Source organism: Filicampus tigris, chromosome 12, assembly GCF_054856515.1.
Source record: "Filicampus tigris isolate MCC_2025a chromosome 12, RoL_Ftig_1.0, whole genome shotgun sequence".
Taxonomy (NCBI): Eukaryota; Metazoa; Chordata; class Actinopteri; order Syngnathiformes; family Syngnathidae; genus Filicampus; species Filicampus tigris.
This window is the reverse complement of record NC_141228.1, coordinates 22214940-22235127: the sequence shown is the minus strand read 5'-3', so window position 1 is coordinate 22235127 and position 20188 is coordinate 22214940. Positions and strand designations below refer to the sequence as shown.

The following is a 20188-nucleotide window of genomic DNA, read 5'->3' as shown; positions in this document are numbered from 1 at the left end:
AGTATAGCGATAAGTAGTACAGATAGAGCTAGCGATAGGCTAGTAAATGGTCTTTCACTCGCTTTCCCACCTCCGAGGCACTCAACGCACTTCATGCTGACTTCTCATTCAGCTACTGATGACGCAGCATCCAGAGCGACTGGATCTTGCTCAGGGACACTTCGACATGGTCAAACCCACAACCTCTGGGTTGGGAGACGACCGCTCTTCCACTGAGCCAGTATACACAATAAACTGGAGATAGAACTGGTAAAGATACTCTACATAGCACTAGTCTTGAGAGGACTCTTAAGGATGATGGATCAAAGTTGTTAAGCTAGAACTCGAATACTGTAGACAGAACTACAAAACACTGCTACAACTAGAATAGTTAGATACCCAGCTAAATGGAACTAGTCAATAGAGCTAGAACTAGTATGGACAGTAACAAATTTAGTAAAGATAGCTAAATAGAACCAGTATAGATATAACTGATAACGATACTCAGAAGCAGTATATTTAAAGATATACTGTAAATAGAACTAGTATGACAGAATGCTAAAGGAGCTAGATGTCAAGATTCATAGTACTAGTCAAGATATATAGAACTATTGAGTATAACTACATGATATAAATAGTCACTCTAGCTACAACATGTAAAGATGGATAGAACTAGTCAAAATGGTTCGAACCAGTAAAGTTACCCATCTCGATAAACAGACTTAGTCACTATCGGTTGAACTAGTGAATACAGAACAAGCATAGATTATTATATTAGGATATGATACACAAAACAAATATACCGTAGTGTAGATCAACTAGTCGAGATAGAACTAACCATAGCTGGAACTAGTACAGCTAGACATCCAGCTAAACAGAAGAACTCAACACTCATACTAGAACTAGTAAACATGGAAGAAGATAGTAAAAATAATATCTGGACAAACAGAACTCGTAAATAGAGGTAACGCTAGTAAAGACAGAGTAAAGGGTCTAGCTCAACAGAATTTGTACAGTGTAGAAGTAGGTAGAACTAACATACCATAGATAGAGAGATGGGTAGATCTATTATACATAGAGAGAACAACAGAGATAACCAGTAAACTGACAGAAAGATAACTAGAACGCACGGACAGATTTTAACAGGAATTATCATAGGATGGAAGCTGTGTGTGTGCGTGTGCGTGTGTGTGTGTGTGTTCTTCAGAGTGTGTTCTTGTATGTGCGTTGCCTGCCACCCTCCAGCCGCCACAGTGCAAATTATGAAACGATGGGATGTCAAGAACGAATGACAGGATCACCATGGTAACATCAACATCATCACGAGCTGCTCTAAGATGAGCGACAAGCACCCCCGTCACTCATCATTGGCGAAAGCGAACTGAACTGCCTCTCGCACAAATCGTTCGTGACGAGCTGATCTCAGATCAGCAGCCACAAGCATACTCTACTCTCACAAAAGCGCTACTATCACAGCAGCATCTCTCCTGATCTCTGCTGCAGCCGGATGGGCGCGATGATGATGATGATGAGCGGGGGGTCTCGCGTGCGCGCGCGCGCGTACCTGCAGCGGGGCCGCCATGAGCGTCCACCAGATCCACACTGGCCGCATGTCGTGCTCGTTTCTCGGGATCCTGCGTCCCTCCAGCCTCCCGCCTCGCCTGTACTGTGAGCCTCTGCGCTCAGCTGACGAGCCAGACCCCCACCGAGCGACCGCCGCCTCCTCTTTCTCCTCTTTTGCCTCCTCCTCCTCTTCTTCCTCCTCCCTACCCCTCCTAAATGCCCCTCTGACGCCCCCTACCGCTCAACACAAACACGGCAGGCATTCTTCCACAGCTCCTGTATTTGTTTAATCTCAGAGGAATTTAAGGGTTTTTTTTTTTTTTTTGTGGTAACAATGTTAAGCTTTAAATATTGTTTATTTAAAATGTTTGTAGGGAAGGAACTATCTGAAGCACTATACGGCTACTCGCTTTATAGACAGGAAAAACGTCATGAAATCTGACATCAAAGATGAACTAAACATCTTTAATTTGACTGTAATATATAGTTACAAATAATGTGTAAGTCATGTAAATAGGACTGAACGTTTTATGTGTATATTTCACTGTCAAAAAAGTACTCATCATTCATTAAACTGATACTACTTATCATGGTAAGAAAAAACTCTCCTTTTTAAAATCTTTGAATGTTTATTAAAATGCACACGTTTGATACCATACCAGTAATTTAGTGAGAAGCAAAAACATTTAGTTGTCTTTAGTGATTCATTCATCTTCCCCTCATTAAAAACGGTATTAAATAAAGTATAGATAACTTAGATTACTAAATATAGAGATGACATAGATAAAAAGAACTACTCAATACAAAAATGGATAATATACTCTATATGGATTCGAGTCGAACAGATAGAGACAATTACAGCAATACAGATAGATCGCGGTAAATAGAGCTGACAGGTGGCTGCCGATTTTCAGCAAGAGCCTGAAATTTCCAATTTTTCTTGAATGCATCATTTAGCTTAGATGAATTACTTCCGATGGGCTAATCAATCCTCGATCCCATTGTAGCACATTCTAAACATCGAGGTTCTTGTGACAAATTGTAGCATGCTTTCTAGCGCATTATTGAAGCAGATTGTATCAAATTCTGTCACATTGCAGCACAGTGAAGCACATTCTAGCGCGTCGTTGAACAATGCCGGCGTGAGTGCATGCTACACAAAGCGAAATACTTTTTATATAAAAATTGCACGCACGCACGCGGTGGCAGGGTTGAAGCGCAGAGGCGGATGAAATGTAAAAAGTTTTCTGTAAAGATCACAGAGGTGAAGGAGACGTTTTCATGGCAACTCGAAGAGGGAAAAAAAAAAAACAAAGAAAAAAAAGTGATAACAAGCTTAGGAAAATGAGCAGCATCGCAGCAGATGGTGGCGCTCTCCAGAGAGTTGAATAAGCCGGGGTTGAAAGGTCGGCAGCTACGTCCCGGACACCACTTTTAAAACATCACCTGTACGGGGCCCGCAGTTTGACCCTGGTACAGATTATTTCAATTCACATGACTTCTTCGGGATATTTCAATCGAAATAATCCGTTTTTTATCTTTCAACATGACCGGTGGTTGACATCTTTTGACACTTGTATAGCAGTCAAAGTGCTACGCGTGCACTTTTCAAAGCGGACGTGCGCCATGATTGAGGATGTGGGGAAAGCTGCGGGAGATTCTGGCTGCCTAGGGGGAAAAAAAAAAAAAAAAAAGAAGAAGATGAAATAAAATGTCGGATTTGGGACGCGGCGACGAAACACAAAGAACGGCTTTGAAAGTGTGACGAGAGGAAGAAGAGGAGGAGGAGGAGGAAGACGATGATGGTGATGCTGTGATTTGGCTCACATGAACGCTGGATGGGGATTTGGACTAAACGAAAAAAAATTGGCCCACTGCATCAATACAGCTATGAAAAAGTGTCTGTGTGTGTATTGAGTACGGGGTGTTGTGTGTATGTAGGGTTTGTGTGTGTGTTTGTTGTGAATGTGTGTAGGTTTGTGTCTGTGGTGTGCACATGTGCTTGTGTTTTTGTGTGTGTGTGTGTGTGTGTGTGTGCGCGCGCGCACTACGTAGCGGACGCAATGTGTGTGTTTGCGAGTGGACGTCCTGCGGTGCGTATGTCTGATGTGTGCAAACTCCTCACTGTATTTTTTTTCCCCCCCCGTGTCCATCCATTCGTCCTCCTTATCGTCCTTTGCAGTCTTCCTCCACTCTTTCACTTTCTCTTTCTTAAAGAAGGAAGTCAAACATATATTTTTTTTCATGAATATGTTCTATGCAGGCCCACTAGTCGAGACACAGCGTTCTGATTAATATGAAATAGGAGTTAAGCAGCAAAATCTGCCCGTTTTTAGCTAGCTCAAGGGGGCGGCCATTTTGTCACTTCTGTCCACTGAAAATGACATCGCAGTTGCTCAGGGCTCAGGTAACAACCAATCCCGGCTCACCTGTTTTCTGAAGCTGAGCCATGATTGGTTGTTACCTGAGTAACTGTGATGTCATTTTCAGTCGACAGAAGTGACAAAATGGCCGCCCCCTTGAGCTAGCTAGCTAAAAACGGGTGGATTAACTCTTATTCCACAAACGCAATATTCATCAGAGTGCCGTGTTTAGACTTGAAAAAAAAATGTTTGGGTTGACTTCCGCTTGGAGTCATCTTTTCTCTCCCAGATTGCTGTGTTTGCCCGCAGGCGTTTTCCTCTTCATCTGTTTGCTCCCTCGGTGCTTCATTCCCCACTCGCTCGCTCGCTCGCTCCTCACACAAACATGCCACATGAAGTCAACGGACCAAACGTTGGGTCCACCCACACCGACCGTGCACAAAGTACGGCCCGCTCGCGTTCAGATGACTCCTAAAATTGGCTACGGTAATGACAACAAATCATGTATCATCTTTATGTGTTTAACTGGCTAAAGAGGAAGTCAACCACAACATTTTTCATGACGATAAAATGCTCTATGCGTCTTCGCTAGTCCAAACTGATTAATATTGTGCTTGTGGAATATGAGTTAGACTCGTGGAGGCGCATCCAACATGCTACTGTAAAGAAAATTTGGGGGTTGACTTTCTCTTTGAGGGATTTACAGTAGATACTACTACTGAACCCAGTGGTTCCTTGAGACACAAGTGAATGAATGAATGAATGATGAGCAAGTGACCCAACTTAGTTTGGTTCCGCAAAGGCCAAGTAACATGACTGAGTCCATTTCCGTTTACGGAGCTCTCAAAACCGCTTCATTTCTTTGCATTCTATTTCATTATGTTATCATAGCAACCCGCTCTGAGCATTTGTTAAGGTGCCGTGCGAGCGCGGTGCAGGCGGAACTCAGCAATCGCTACGTCACCCAAACGCGAAAACTAGTTCCATCTGGTCCGTCAGCGTGCGCGGCTCGGTCCCCTCTTTCCTCGGCATTCATGTTTGATGCCCGGGTTTGTGCGCTGCTCGCCGGTCTGTCTCCTTGATTACTCTGTACGCTCCTCACCGCTCACCACTGTCAACTCTAATTACAACACAATGCCAGCCTAATATGTGTGTGCGTGTGTGCCGGTTGCGCGCATGTGGGAACGGAGGTCCTCGAGGCAGCGGAGTTTTATCACGGCGCGCTTTTCGTTTTTATCACACACAAAAGATGCTTTCAAACATACAATTGTCTCCAAACACACGCGGTTACAAACACGTTTTTCGGTTTTCAAACACAATTATTTACAATTGGGATGGTTTACAAACATTCGTGAATGTACAATTGTCTGCTTAACGCACAATACAAACAGATAACCGTTTACAAAACAAGAACCAAGTCAAGGACCACGTTAAGAACCAAGTCACGGAGTACGAGAATAGAGTTGAAAAAAATCTGATCACGAAGGTTAAGAGCCACATTAAGGACCAGTCAAGAACAGAATTAAGAACAAAGTCGAGAACATGTCAAAAACCAAGTCAAAAACTAGGTCAAGAACCATGCAACGAATCAGTCAACCACCAAGTTGAGAACCAAGTCAAGAAACAAAATAAAAGCAAAGTCAAGAAACAGTCAAGAACCAGTCAAGGACCTGGTCAAGAACCATGGCAAGAATCAGTCCATCGCCAATTTGACAACCAAGTGAAGTAACAAGTTAAGAGCAAAGTCAAGTACCACATCAAGAACCAGTCAAGGACCTGGTCAAGAACAGAATCAAGAACAAGGTCAACAGGCAGTCAAGGATCAGTCAAAAAAACAAGTTAGAAACCCTGTCCTGAAACACGTCAAATATCAAGTCCACAACCATTCCAGACCTGAATCAAAAAGCAGTTTACGAACAAAGTTAAAAACAAAGTGAAGAACTGTGTTGAGAAGCAGTCAAGAAACAAGTTAAGAACCTGGAAGAACCTGGTGAAGGACTGAGTCAAGATCCAAGGCAACATACAATCAAGTATTAAGATAAGAAAAATAGCAAGAACTCCTTCAAGAAGCTAATTTACAACCAAGTGGAAAACCACCTTAGCATCCAAAGAACCGAGTTAAGAACTAAGTCAACAAGCAGTCAAGAACAAAGTCCAGAACCGAGTCAAGAGACAAGTTAAGTGTAAAGTCAAGAACCGAATCAAGAACGATGGCAAAAATCCTGCCATGAACCAATTCTAGAAGCACGTTAAGAACCAGTCAAGAACAAAGATAAGAACTTAGTCCAAAAGTAGGTCAAAAAACACAGTCAAGAAACCAGCTAAAAACCCGCTTAAGAACCGTGACAAGAAACACGGCGAGAACGTGACAACAACCACAACGTTCTCATTTCAGTGTGAAACAATGAAGCTGATCAATCAACGCCATCATTCTCACGCTCTCTTCACATGTGCCGGCACGTGCGCGGTGCAGCAAACTGGGCCAGCTCGACAACCCCCCCACTCAACTCATCAAATAAAAATAAATAAATACATCTGCAACATGATACAAGTTGAAAGAAAAAAAAACAAAAGAAATGTGAAATAGAAGCCGCTTACTTATTCAGAGCCGACCGACTATGTGGGACGTCAAAGTGGGACACGTTCTTCTTTCATCATTCAGCACCAAACTGCACTGTAAAGTGGAATAAGTCATACTTAAAAAAGAATATTTCTGCCAGAAAAGAAGACGAGGAAGCCATTTACGAGACTTTTGATTAGGAACACCCAGAGCACCGGGGACAGAATCGCTGGTCCTTCGGTCCCCGGCTTGCTGTTTATATTGCTGTTTATTATTTCCCAGCCATCCTGAACACATCATCGGGAGACATACTGACTGACTTGCTGATTAAACCACTTACTGACTGAACGTTAGCAATGAACCGACTAGCCGATTAGCGAGCTGACCGGTGAGCGGTTTGGCAGCGGCGTTGGCGGCCGGACAGCAAGCGAAGAGGACGGAATTGGGAAGATGATTTTTTTTCTCTCACCGCTCGCGTCGTTAGTCACCGTGACGACTTTGCCCTCCCGACTGCGGCGGCCATCTTTCATCCCGCCGCCTTCCCCTCTGCCGTCCCATCCGTCATGGCTGCCAGCCGGCGTGCAAAATTAACGACCGCGCGTGAATCAACGTTTTCCGTCAGGGGATCACATTTGCACATAAAACATCTCTGACATGGAAAGTGTTTGTTTGGTTTTTTTTTGTGTGTGTTTTTTTTTTTTTTCATCTGTCAACGCCGATGTTGCGGATGCCCACTCGCATCCATTCCAGACCCTCCATTTTGGAATAGAGTCAACTCTCAAAGGAAAATACCCAGAGAGGTGCAAAATGTCATGTTCTACAGCAAAATTTGCGTGTGGCAATTTTGCAAATCTGCAAAGGCTTGCTGTGTGATTGGAAGCGTTTGGGGCGGCAGAGAGAAAGAAGAAACTGAAGGAGCGAGTGGGCGTGAGACGGCAGATTGAAGCCACGCGCACACGCCGACGCGTCTTATAATTAAAAGACGCCAGCTGCCAAGTCGTCAGCGACTGGCGCCGCTTCTGCTTCCGCGTCCCGATCCGGGCCTTCATCTTCCCCGTGTCCTTCCTTCTTCCCCATCACGCTCACCTCAGGAATCACAAGTGGAAAGATGCGCTTGACAATTGGCCGATGTGACTTGGATGGGTAGGAACTTAGTGTAGGGATGTCGCCGCAATGATATCACGATATGAACCTCACGAAACGATAATTATCACGATATTGAGGGGAGGTTGACGATATATAAAAATGTAACGATATTGTAAAAAAAAAAAAAAGCCTTACAAATAGGCTTGGCCAGTGCATGCGCGCTCCTATTGGCGATTAGTGTGGGTCTTAAACATAGGCGGCATCAAATGAAACTGAACTAATAAACTAACCACCAGAGGGTTGGGCTTGGGCTCGTGACATGACGACGACGATGTGTTGTTGAAATTTTTATATCGCGCTTTCGCCGATATCGTGACATCCCTAGCTAAGCGGCTATGAATTTGCTGCTTATGAAGTGGACGGGTAGAAAGTGAGCAGGTAGGAATTTGGTGGGTATGTACCGGGCATGCATGCAATGGATGCGTACGAACTGAATGGCTATAAACTGGGGAGGTACCAAGTATAAGAGAATGTAAATACACATATATATTTCGACCTTTGGTCCCCACAGTGGCAGGCAGGTATGAAGTGGGCGGGTATCAATTTGGTGGATATGAACTGGGTGGCTAATAACTTACTCCTTAGTTTGCGTTTGGATTTTTGGTTGTTTTTGTGTAAATAAGAAATTTAGGGATTGAATACGTTTTTTGTCTTCTTCCCACTTTATTTCGGGCATAATTGAAAACTTTTTGTTGGTCTTTTTTGTTGGCATATATCAAACAGCTTTTGTCATTGCTAATCTTCTCACTTTTCCTAAAGATATGCATTTGCCTGAAATAAATCAAATCCAACAACATAACGGAGCGGGTACGAACCTGGCGGTCACGAACTGGATCGGCTGCGAAGCGGAGCAGAGAGCCACATGGACGGGGACAGATGTTGGCGGAATCTATTTATAAGCACTCCTCCCTCTGTGTGGCTGTGAAGAGGAAGAATGCACTCAAGGTTAAAGTTTGATTAACAAACGCTGAGTGGAACCCAGGATGAAGTTGTTCACGTCAAAGTGACACAAATGACAAATGACGGCGAGGGCGCCGCCGGAACGGAAGGCTGACGGACGGACGGGGCAGCGTCTCTGGCCTGTAGATGGCGCTAAGGCACATTCCGCACACAATGGACAAAGACTTGAAAAGAAACGCTTCACCTTGCGCCGGTTCTGATGACATTTTTGCGTGACTAACTGACCCAACGATTGACTGACTAAATGACCAAGTAAGCAACCGACCGACCAAAGCAACTTTTTTTTTGGTTAAAAGGTCATTTTTAAAACCGAAAAATGCCCTTATTAAAAAAAAAAAAAAAGATTTAGATAAAGTCAAAACAATTTTAACTATTCTAATTTTTGCATGAATAGAGTAAAAATAAAAATAAATGTTGGGGGAAAATATATAGGACAGACTAATGTTGTAACGATCATGAAAAAAAGAGGAATTTACCAGATTAAAGTCAATACTTATTGAGAAAAATGTCATATTTCAAATAAGCTTTCAAATAAAAAAAAAAAATCATCTAAAATTTTGAGTGTTTTTGAAGTGCAGGTACTTTATTTACATAATGTTAATAGAATTGAATAGTGACTTTTTTTTTTGGTCACTTTTCACTTATTTTCTCTCACGCCCCCCCCCAAGGAAGAAGAAAATATGACACTACCCCCGACTCTCCGCCTCAACTATAAATAGTATCCTGAGTTACAACGTTATGCTTGTAAAATTGCCGATTGATCATTTCGGTAAGGGTCCTACGTCATCCAATTGTTGTCATAAAAACATTCGGTTGCAAGGCGATGTCACTTGTCGACCATGTGGGGTGACAGCGGCAGAGTGACACGTTGTGACGGCGACGTGAAAAGCTGCTTTGTGCTTTTTGATGCCGCTCGACAGCTTCCACTTTCATATGCTAATGCCGGGCAGAAATGACTCACTTTTCACAGGACGAGAGAAAAGGAAAAAAAAAAAAAATGGAGTCGGGGAACAGAAAAATCACGTTTGACTTGTAAATAAATCACAATAAAAAGGACAAGCTGCATGAACCAAACTACATGAAGGCTTCATATTCGGACTTCAATTGGTCCAATTAACCGTATGTCTGCAACATTTTGTTTGATTACGTCACTGCAGCATTGTTTCATAAAATACAATATTAAGTGCAACTTTTCTTGTACATTAAATAGAAAAAAAAAAGTTGGATTTTTTTTTTGTTGAGGTTTTTAGCGTGCTGAATTTATGAATGGCATTTCCATTCATTTCAATGGGGGACGATGATTTGAGGTACAAGTGTTTTGAGTTATGAGCGTGGTCACGGGAACAAGTTAAACTTGTGTCTCAAGGCAACATTTTAAAATAAAGTCAATATTTGGTTCGGGTTTTTTTTTTTCTGAAAAGATTTGAAAAAAATGGCCCAGGTCATTATTTTTGGAAGATGACGATTTTTTTACTTGCAGAAATTATAGATGCTCCATTACGATATGATCCATACTAGTTCATCTGAGAGACAGATTATGTGCCCGGTGAAGTGCTGCTGTATTGATTAGCAAGAATAGCTTAGCCAATACTTTTATGTCTGTGTGTGAATGGGAGTGAGAGAAAAATACTTTTGGAGGAAAAAAAAAAAAAATCTTGTATTCATTATAAAGATGCAGTGTAAAAGTCATGTGTTCGTCCCCTCCCAAAAAAAAAAAAAAAAAAAAATGAATTTAAGGTATTTTCATGTTTTGTATTTTTGGGTATTTTTAAGTTATTTTTTGGGGGGAAAAATAAAATCTTTTTTTTTTTTTTTTTTGGTAATTTAAAAACTCTCTTCGCAAATCTCCTATTTTCATTTGCTAATGCAACGGGTACAAAGCGACACTCAAAGGAGCTCAGCAGTCAAGTCAATGAATGACTGTTAATTCCACTTAGCATCATTTTTTTTTCTCTCAGAGGGAGGCAAATATCAAACAAGGCTGTGTCATCGACATGACACCTCAAAGCGGCAAAACAATCACGCGCCTCGCAACTCTTACAAGTGCGCGCGCGCGCGCGTTGCCTCCTTCAATATTTGCGCGGCTGCGCGGCAGCGAGCTGACAGGCCGACGGAAGCTCGCGCATCCTTCTGCTGTCAAGAAACGCGCCAGCTGAGCTCACACGCTGGATTTCACTCAGCTTTTCTACTCACTTCAAAGCGCCCATACACACACGCGCACACACACAAAAAGCATGCTCAGGCAATGCTTTGGTGAACGTGTACGGAATCAGGTGGTGGTATTTTCTCATTCCCCCCCCTCCGAGTCCTGTACGAAATGTACCACACTAATCGTTTGCTCTTTCTCGTCACTCCAATGTCGTCTCTTTTTGGCCTGTTTTACTGCCGCTTCACCCACCCCCCCCACACACACACGCTTCTGGGATCTATCCATGTGATGATGTTGTTGATTTATGTGAATTTTGGGCCTGTGAAGCCGTCTGAGACTCTTTTGGGCTATATCAGCAAACTCGGACTCATGTCTCACGGAAAGTTTTTCGCCGTCGTTTGCGCTGGGCCAGTGGAGTTAAGTGTGCCAGCGGTCCAATCAGCTGCTCGGCTGAACTGTGAGGAGAGACTGTCACCCGAGCGGCGCGGCGGATGTGCGGCGTCACGACTGCTCTCTTCATCCATATTGATGGCGGAGGCGTTCGGTGACACCGGAGCCGGCGTTTCCGACTGCTTCCGGTAATGGCAGCGCCCACGCGTCCCCCCCCCCACCCCCCCACCCCCCCCACACCCCCCCGAACCGCCCCCTTCCCGCCCGTTTAGGTCTCATTGATATTTTTGTCCCTTCTCGCCTTTTGTGGTCACCAGTAGAACGCGGATCGTGTTTGCCTTCCCCACTTTACCACTGGCTTTCGGAAAATGCAGCCAAGTGTCGGCGGTTCGCAACACTCAAAAAGAGCAATTACTACTTTCCTAGTAGCCATTTATGAAGTTTTGCACAGAGTGACACGTAGATATTCTCGTTTTTAAATAGATACAGAGTATAACAAAAGGACTGCCTGTGTTTAGTTGGTCACTAGCTGCTAGCCGTTAGCAGCTAATCAGCTGTTAACCTCAACCTTTCCCTACTTGTCTTGACAAGTTTACCTCCCTGCTTTCTCTTGCCTATAACTTTTTGACCAGCTAACTGACTGGCAAAGTAACCCATTTGATGGAGGATTGAAATATGAACTTTCTGATTGTCTGATTAATTGACTGACCAACAAACAGACCAAGTTGCGGCAAGACTGAAAGACTGACCTGACGAATTGACTACCCGAGAGTGAGACGAAGTAAAACTGACTCAATTCCAGATTGACTGACTGACTAAATACTGACTAATTGACTTCTTGACTGACTGACTCACAAACCGACTGGCAGACTGATTGACAAACCAATTGACCTTTTGAGTAATTAACTAAGTGACTGGGAGACGAGCTAACTAAGTGATAGTAACCAAACAAAGTGAAGCCAATGAACTAACTCACTGACTGATTATTCTTACACCGAATGACTGACCGACTAACTTTCTGAGCGACTGCCAGACCGAGTGACTACTCACAGAGTAATTGAGTGACTAAGTGATGCTAACTAAAAGTGAAACCAACTACGCTGATAAACTAACTGAGCGACTGACGGCCTGACTGTCACGTTGATGATTTTTTTTGTCCTTTCTCGCTTTTTCTGGCGACGGGCAGAACTCGGACCCTTTTTATTTTCCTCCATCTGTCAGAAGCTTGAGGAACTTTGGTTCTAGCCGAGTGCTTTTCAGCTTCACTGAAGCTGGAAATCAACTTTCCCCAATTACATCGCCGAGATAGAACACTCCAACGCTCGCTATGCATCGCCGGACTCGTCCGCCGGTACTTTTTCTGTCCAACTGTCTGCAAATTTACGGCTTAGGAGCAAATCCAACGATGTTAATTATTCACAGGCATAGGCGGTTGGTCGGTTGGCCAGTTAACTGGTTGGTTGAGTCGCGGGTTAGCTATTTGGTTAACTGTGTATTTGGTTCAAATGATGAGTGGCTTGAGCCATTGATGTGTGGTTAGTTGGGCCCTGGGGCCACCTTTCCACCCGCAACATGCCTTATTTGCATAGTTTAAGCAACAGCATATGCAAGTGAGTCTCTGGCATATATTGAAATGGCTCAAGTCCAATGCGAAGGGAAGTTGGTTGGGTAGTTTTGTTGGGTAGATGTTTTTGGCGAGGTGAGCTCATTGACTTAAGGGTTTGGTCAGTTGGTTGGTTAGGCAGTTAATTATCTGAATGGTTGGTAAGTTAGGCGGTCGCTTGGTCAGTTGGGTGGGTAGGGGCTTGGATAGTAGGCCAATTGGTTAATTAGCTGATTAGTTCATTAGTGAGTAGGTTGCTTTGTAGGTTGGGTGGGTTGTGGCTTGTAAATTCAGTGCATAGTTGTTTAGTTGGATGGTAGGCTAGCTAGTTTGTTGATTGGGTCGTTGGATGGTTAATAATCGAATGAGTGGGTAGTCAGTTGCATAGTAGAGTAATTGCTTGGTTTGCTTTTGTTTTAGCTTAGTTGTGCAATTGATTAGTTGGTTGTATGGTTTGTAGTGGATTTGTTGGTTGGTAGTTGCATCTATCCAGCGTTTGTTTGGCTGGCTAATTACTTGTGTAATTGATAGAATGGTTGGTTGGTAGTGTAATTAGTGACTGGTTGGCCGGTTAGTCGGATAGTTGGTTAGTTAGTTGAGTCATTCTTTGAGTAGTTGGTCATTCAGGTAGTTAGTTGTGTTGTTTAAATGGTTAGTTGCATTGTTGTTGGTTTTGTAAGTTGGGTTTGCTGCTAATGTGGGTAGTTGGTTAGTGGTTGGTTGTGTGAGTGGTCAGTTGCGTGGTTGGTTCATTGGCGATCTGGTAGTCCGTTTTGTCAGTTGTTTACTTGGTGAAATGGTTAGTTTGTCAATTTCACAGGCACAGCCACCTGCACCATGCCTCATTTGCACACTTGAAGCTTTTTACAGACAATTGCACCTTCACGTGAGCCTCTCGCTTGTGTTTTCCCAATTCCCCGCGGCGGTCTCATAGCGAGAGGTGCGGAACGGCGGGGATCAGAGGGAGAGCCGAGCTGTCGGCAGTAATTGACGCGTTTGAGGAAATTCCGCCGCACTCCATCCCGCGGGGGCGCCGAAAGACAGGCAAGCGCTAAATAGCGAGACCCGCCGCGAAAGGCCCCGTCCGTGTTGACTCTTTTCATCAGCAGACATGCACAGAAATGACATCAGTTTGTTCATCTTTAAATTCAACTCACACTTCCGAACTACCGCAAGTGAAACATAAACAGTACGTATGTGTGGATGCCCATTTGTTCCACCACGGGTTGACAAGATGGCAGGTTAGTTGGAGGGTTGGCTGGCGGTTTTTTTTAGTTGATTTTTAGGCATTCTGATAAATATTGTGTTTGTAGACTAAGTGTTAATCCACTCATTTTTAGCCATCTCTGGGGGCGGCCATTTTGTCTTCTGTCGCCTGAAAATGACATCAGAACTGCTCACAACGACCAATCGCGGCTCGGATTCAAAAAACAGGTCAGCCGTGATTGGTCCTTGTGAGCAGCTGTGATGTCATTTTCAGTCGACAGAAGACAAAATGGCCGTCCCCTGAGATGGCTAAAAACGAGTGCATTTTAGCCGCTTCACTTATATTCCACAAACGCAAAATGAATCAGAATGCCGTGTTTCAACTAGTGGACCTGCTGGGAACATATTCTTGAAAAAAATATGTTTAGGTTGACTTCCGCTTTAAGGTAATTTACTTGTAAGTTAGTTGACTAGTTAGTTGGTCGATTGACTGGAGAGTTGGTTAATTGATAGGCCGTTTGGTTACATACAACGTTTTCTTGCAAGGAATCCTTTGAAATGTTACAAATGCAATTCTGGTAAGAATTAATGAGAGCTAAAAACATCTTATCACATCCTTGTTATCACCGTCTTATCACCTCTACCGCGTGAACATGTTTTTGGTTTTTTTTCCTTTTTAACAGCCCGCACGCTCTGTTATAGCAACGGGTGGAAAAAAAGTTTGCGCACGCTCAAAGTTTTCGCCACACGCCAGCGTGGCTTTTTCCGCTGAGTGACAGTCATTTTAAAACTGGGGGTTCAGCATGCGGGTTGCCATGACGACAAAGTTAAAGTGAATTAATTAAAGAAAAAAAAAACTCCGACGTCAAACTTTCTCAGCGGCTAAATTTAGGCTGCGGGGGCTCAAATGAGAACGTCTGAAGGCTTTCATATTTTCAAGAACACATTACCTGGAACTTTCATTGGAGGTGTGCAGGTGTTCCGTTACCATGGAGACCAGTGTTAGTGTTCAATGGACAGGAAAGGACGTGTGTGTGTGTGCGTGTGTGTGTGTGTGTGTGTGTGTCGAGTACAAGTCAAAGCTTCACTTTTACAAGGCTGGTTTAACACTAACCTTGGCTTCAACCCTCAATTTGAAATCATTAATGCTAATCATAATTTGAAACTTTGAACATTTGAAAAAAAAATCCTTGATTATAAGCCTAACTGCCTTAAAGTTGAATCTAATATCCCAGTCCTTGTTTAAAACCCTAAACTTGGCTTCAAACCCTACCCTTGCACAATTTGAAAGGCCAATCCCAGTTTCAAACCCTAATTTGTAAAACAAGTATTTTTTGGTTTAAACCCGAAAAACCTTCAATCGAAAGACTAATCCTAATTTGACCCCCTAATTTGAAACACTAAAACCGGCTTGCGAGGCAAATTTGAAACACTAACCCTCGTGCACTAAAGTTGGCTTTAAATCCTAAATTGAAAGCCTAACCTTAGTTTGAAAGCGACCCTCACCTTTTCTCACACCTTTCAAACGCCTCTTCACTGCCGCATTAATGAGAACTAAACACAATTTTAGTCATCATCATTGCAGTCTAGTTGTGCGTGTCGCTCGGGTGCGTGCGTGCGTGCTACCTGGCTGTGAATCAGGGTAGAGATGAAGCTCATTAAAAGTTTGTTCCTCTGGAGGAGTCTTCACTTGTACGTCTGCTACGGGTTCTGCAAGAAGAACGATGATGAGGATGAGGATGAGGATGATGAGGATGACGACGACGATAATGACGCCCAATTAGTCTTTTCACCCTGATCATGGCGGCAAACTGCCGGCACTTTATGAGTTTGACTGAAGGCACGCTGGTGTGGTGCGGTAATGAGTGTGCGTACAGTAGAGTCGCCATGGCAACCCAGCTCCCCGCGGTCAAATGAGTCAAATGTTGTTGGAGGTCCAAAATATTCACACACACACATACCCACGATAGTATATACTGTAGACAGTGTGAATACACTAATATTCACAGCGCAGCCAAGAAACGGAGGTGGATGACGACAATGAGGATGATTTGATTTCAACCAAATCCCAATTTGAAACCCTAGTCCTGATTTGAAAGCCTCATTCAAAATAGAGGGCCACAATGATACATCAAAGTTGAGATTTGAGCTTTGAAATCCGAATGCAGGCTTGAAACCCTAATTTGGGCTAGGAACCGTAAACCCAAGTTGGAAATCAAAACCCAGGTTTGAGGTTTGAAACCCAAACACATTTCTTGATGTACTTGTAGTTCGCATGATGTGTTGGTTGTGATTTGTCACCATGATAAAAACAATGGGTGGTGGTGAGGGGCACGTCTCCTTTTCATTTCGAATGACATCGTGTAACCCGTTTTTTTTTTTTTTCCAAAACTTTTTTTTTATGTTGCGTGTTTGAGGACGGCACTTTAATGAATAATTGAGAGCACGTTCTCTTGTCAGTGCGTCCCAGGGCATCATTGATTCAAACACTCAGGGACATCCTGTTCCTCATAACATCCTCACACCCTCCCGCTGTCACTTCAGCTTTTGATTGCACAAAAAAAAAAAAAAATCTGGAAAATCTCCCCTCCCCCCCACTGTGACTATGAGAACATGAAAGCTTCATCAGGGAGACACCGTCGGGGATCAAACCAGGGCACTTGTGCTGAGAAGGATCTTCATGAACAAGACACCGGCACAATAACAACAGCAACAGAAAATATGACAACAATTACGACAACAACCGTGAACACCGACAACAATCAACAACGGCAACAAATGAAAAATGACAGAAACAGTGACACAAACAAAACGACAATGACAGAAGGAAATAAGAACAACATCAACTATAACAACCACGACAATCAACAATGACAGAAAGTACAACCAAGACAACAACGTCAACAGCAGAAACTACAACAACCACTACGATAACAATAATAAACCAAAAAACAGCTAACAAAATGGATGACAGAAACACCAACGTTAACAGTGTTGACACCAACAACAGAAATGACAAAAATAACAGAAACTACAATCATCACTTCAACAAAGACAGAAACTACAAAACCACCGCCAACAACAATGCACGACCAAAACAAGAAGAGCAACAATAACAGAAGCCTCACCGACAATAAGAAGTGAAACCACAATCGTAACAACAGCAGCAACCCAGGTTTGAAAGCGCAATGTGAGAGCCCAACACGGACGCACGATCACCGGTGGAAGGCGGTCCCCAAGTGCCGACTTTGCAGTGGCCCACTTTGTGAGCACTGACCTCCTGCATGGACTCGAGCGAGTCCGTCAAGTAGACCGCGTGTGCCTCTCCTTGTGCTCAAATTCAAAGGGAATGAGAGGAGCCGCTTCAAATGGCCGGGAATCAATTTGGCTATGTGCGCTCCCGCAACGGCGCAAACGCCCATTCCGACAAGGAAAACGCCATTAAGATCTATCATATTTTATCGCACCTTTTGGAAGTGCGTCAACCACTCTTCCGAGGGGATTTTGAGAATCAGACTGTGATATGGTTATGTCGCATTTCATCAGCGATCACGGCACAGAAAGGATGCGTGGCTTTTAGGGCCCCAAATGTGAGTGAAAAGTGATCTTTGCTCTTTCTTTCATCTTTGATCCCGCGCGCTCATGTTTCATTTTCACAGGAAGCCGCGGAGTTGATTTGACAAAGCCAAAACAAACAAACAGACAGCCGAGCGATTGCTTGGGTTGCCTCTTCCGCTGCCGATGTGTCGCGTAGTAAACAAGAGGCCTTAATGAAATCTTTCATCAGCAGCTGACTGGCCGCTGGGGACCGCCGCCGTCTAATGCGCCAATTCATTCTGAAAATGACTTAGGAGACGCTCATTGCAGGCGGCGGCAGCCATTACGCACCCGCGCTGATTACATTATTGCAGCGAAATGAGCGCGAGCGAGATGTCGCAGCTCAGCCGAAGGATGTCGACCCTGACGGCACGACGTAACAAACAAACGGCAGACACGAGAGCGGCGCGTCAAAGGCGCTCGTCCTCGCAACCTGCGCAGACTTTTAACTTTGAAAATGATCTTCATTTTTTTGGATTGGGTTTGACGGTATACAGGCTAACCCGAGAGACGCAAGGCAAGAGAACAGATGGAACCTCCAAAATGTATGTAAGAGCAGAGACAAAAGAGGTTCACGGGAAAAAAATGTCAATACTAAATTCGCAAAGGAGTGCATACCAAAAAGGAGCAGCGCAGTATCCATTCAACTGAAGCACAAAAATCTTTTTTTTTTTTTTTTTAATGTTTACATTCTATTTAAGTCTGTTATTAACCCATGTGTTTTTAAGTGCAATATTAAGTGCTACTTTTGTTTAATTAAAACAGCTTCACAATTTTTTCCCCATTCTTACTACAGCAAATGAGTTGCCGGTGTCCCATTTTCTTTCTCTCAGCGTCATTCTGGCTCCAAAAGAAAGCGATAAAGGCAGCGGACGCATCACAAACAACAAGGTTTCCCCCCCCCCCCCCCCCCCCTCTGGCACACGCTATAAAAAAAGAGAGTTTTGAAACAAGCCCCGCCTTAATGTACTACTGGCCTCATAAAAGTCAAACAAGAGACTTTCAAGCAGTTTACTACAAGAAGATTTAACAGGAGGTGATGGGGGGGAAAACATTCAAAAATGTCAAACGTCTCAAGAAAAGTGCCACAGTCGGTCGTGCTTAGGATGCCATGGTGCAACATCTTGTCCCTGCATGAGCGGATAGAAAAGGTCCACACACCCCTGCTCATCCCCGAGTTTTACACTTTTATTCAGTTCGACTGGTTTTAGGTTACTTTAATGTTGGAAAAAGGTCTGATATGATTTATCTCTCATTTTTTTTATGGAACGAAAAACTGGCTTTCCATTGTAAACTGTACTATCATCTATGCATGAAGTTATTTGAGAAGCATGCATATAAAAAATTACCGAGGCTGCCGAAAGAAAAAGAAAAAAAAAAAAAGGTTTTTGGGTCGATCATGATTTTCAGCCGCGTTTTTTTGTTTACAGTCGACTGGAACTCTTTCAGGTCAGATCTAGTAAACTTCCAAGTTTTTTATTCCCAGTTTTTGGAAGGCAACGCATTATTTCCCAGAAGCCTCACTGACACAAACTCAGACATGTATAAAAGTTGAGAGTGAATAGCAAAACACTCCACAGGGCAACAACAACAACAGGAGCTGCGAGAGATTCGCAAACTGTAGTATCCAATTAGAGATCCGCATCATGTTTGGTACCAAGCAGCTGACCCTGAAAAATGGATTCGCTAGTTGGCTTTCTCGTGTTTTTGGCAAAGGCCGTGGTGCGCTTGTACACACAATGACAAAAAGTCAATTGTCAAACAATTAAGTGTCACCTATCTGCCTGGTGTACAAAAAGCAAAATGTTAGAATTCCTCGGTCTCTTCGGCCACGGCCTCTTGAGACATTTTGTAGGTCTACTCATGGTTGACAATTCTACCAAATATTACTGGATAAAACTGGCTCTGGGGGCTGGATTTTCCCCAAATGTCATGTCTGAGTTTGATTTTAAAAGACCCATTGAAATGACCAAGCCTAAAATAGCTGAACAGAAATGGCAGGCTTCCTCTTTTGTGTGGTGCATGACTTCTTTTTTGCAGGTCTACTCATCATGATAGGCATGTCTACCGAATTCCATGATGCTCAGTCAAACTGAATATGCAAATCCACAGCACATTTCTTTTCAAAATGGCATCATTTAATTTCATGTATAGACGTATAGGTTTTGGGTTACGTGCATGATTTTGCATTCGGGGTCGGTTGGTCGAACATGCAAAATAGACCCGTGCAGGATTCACGTATGTGATGCTTGTTAATGCTCTAAGGTGCCCCCTAATGGCCTGTTTTTTTATTAAAACAAGTTGGCTTAAAAAAAAAAGAAAAAAAAAAAAAAAAAACTAGTTTGAGAATTTAAAATGACAATAAGTCGTCCAGAGAGAGAGAGAGAGAGAGAAAGAGAAAGAATAGTAAATAGAGAGAGAGAGAGACAGAAAAAGAGATAGAGATAGAGATAGAGAGAGAGAATAGTAAATAAATAAATAAACATACGCGTCAGCATCTCCTGTTTGGTGTCTCGGCTTGCAGTGGGTTCATGAATATTTGATGACATCATTTTGAGCTGTCAAGTCACATGACAAGACGCATGCATGCTATTGATTAATGGCCGAGGCGCACTTATTGTCTTACGGTGTCACAAACGCCGTCATTGTTGCTTCGCCGCGTCCTTCATCAA

At 43.4% G+C, this 20188-nt stretch overlaps 1 protein-coding gene across 6 annotated transcripts in view; it reads right to left on the bottom strand.

Moving 5' to 3' along the window:
• The window catches only part of LOC147139165 (cadherin-2-like), a 108146-nt gene that overhangs the window by 42169 nt on the left and 45789 nt on the right, over positions 1-20188 (bottom strand). For 4 of the 6 annotated variants that reach the window (XM_086047392.1, XM_086047393.1, XM_086047390.1 and 1 more), the window contains exon 6: positions 15546-15629. In XM_086047392.1, the coding sequence (XP_085903518.1) occupies positions 15546-15578 (33 nt within the window). In that variant the 5' untranslated portion in view covers positions 15579-15629. Of the gene's footprint in view, positions 1-1543; positions 1710-15545; positions 15630-17047; positions 17063-20188 lie in introns of those variants that run through there. The other 2 variants (XM_086047394.1, XM_086047389.1) reach the window with 2 other exon arrangements.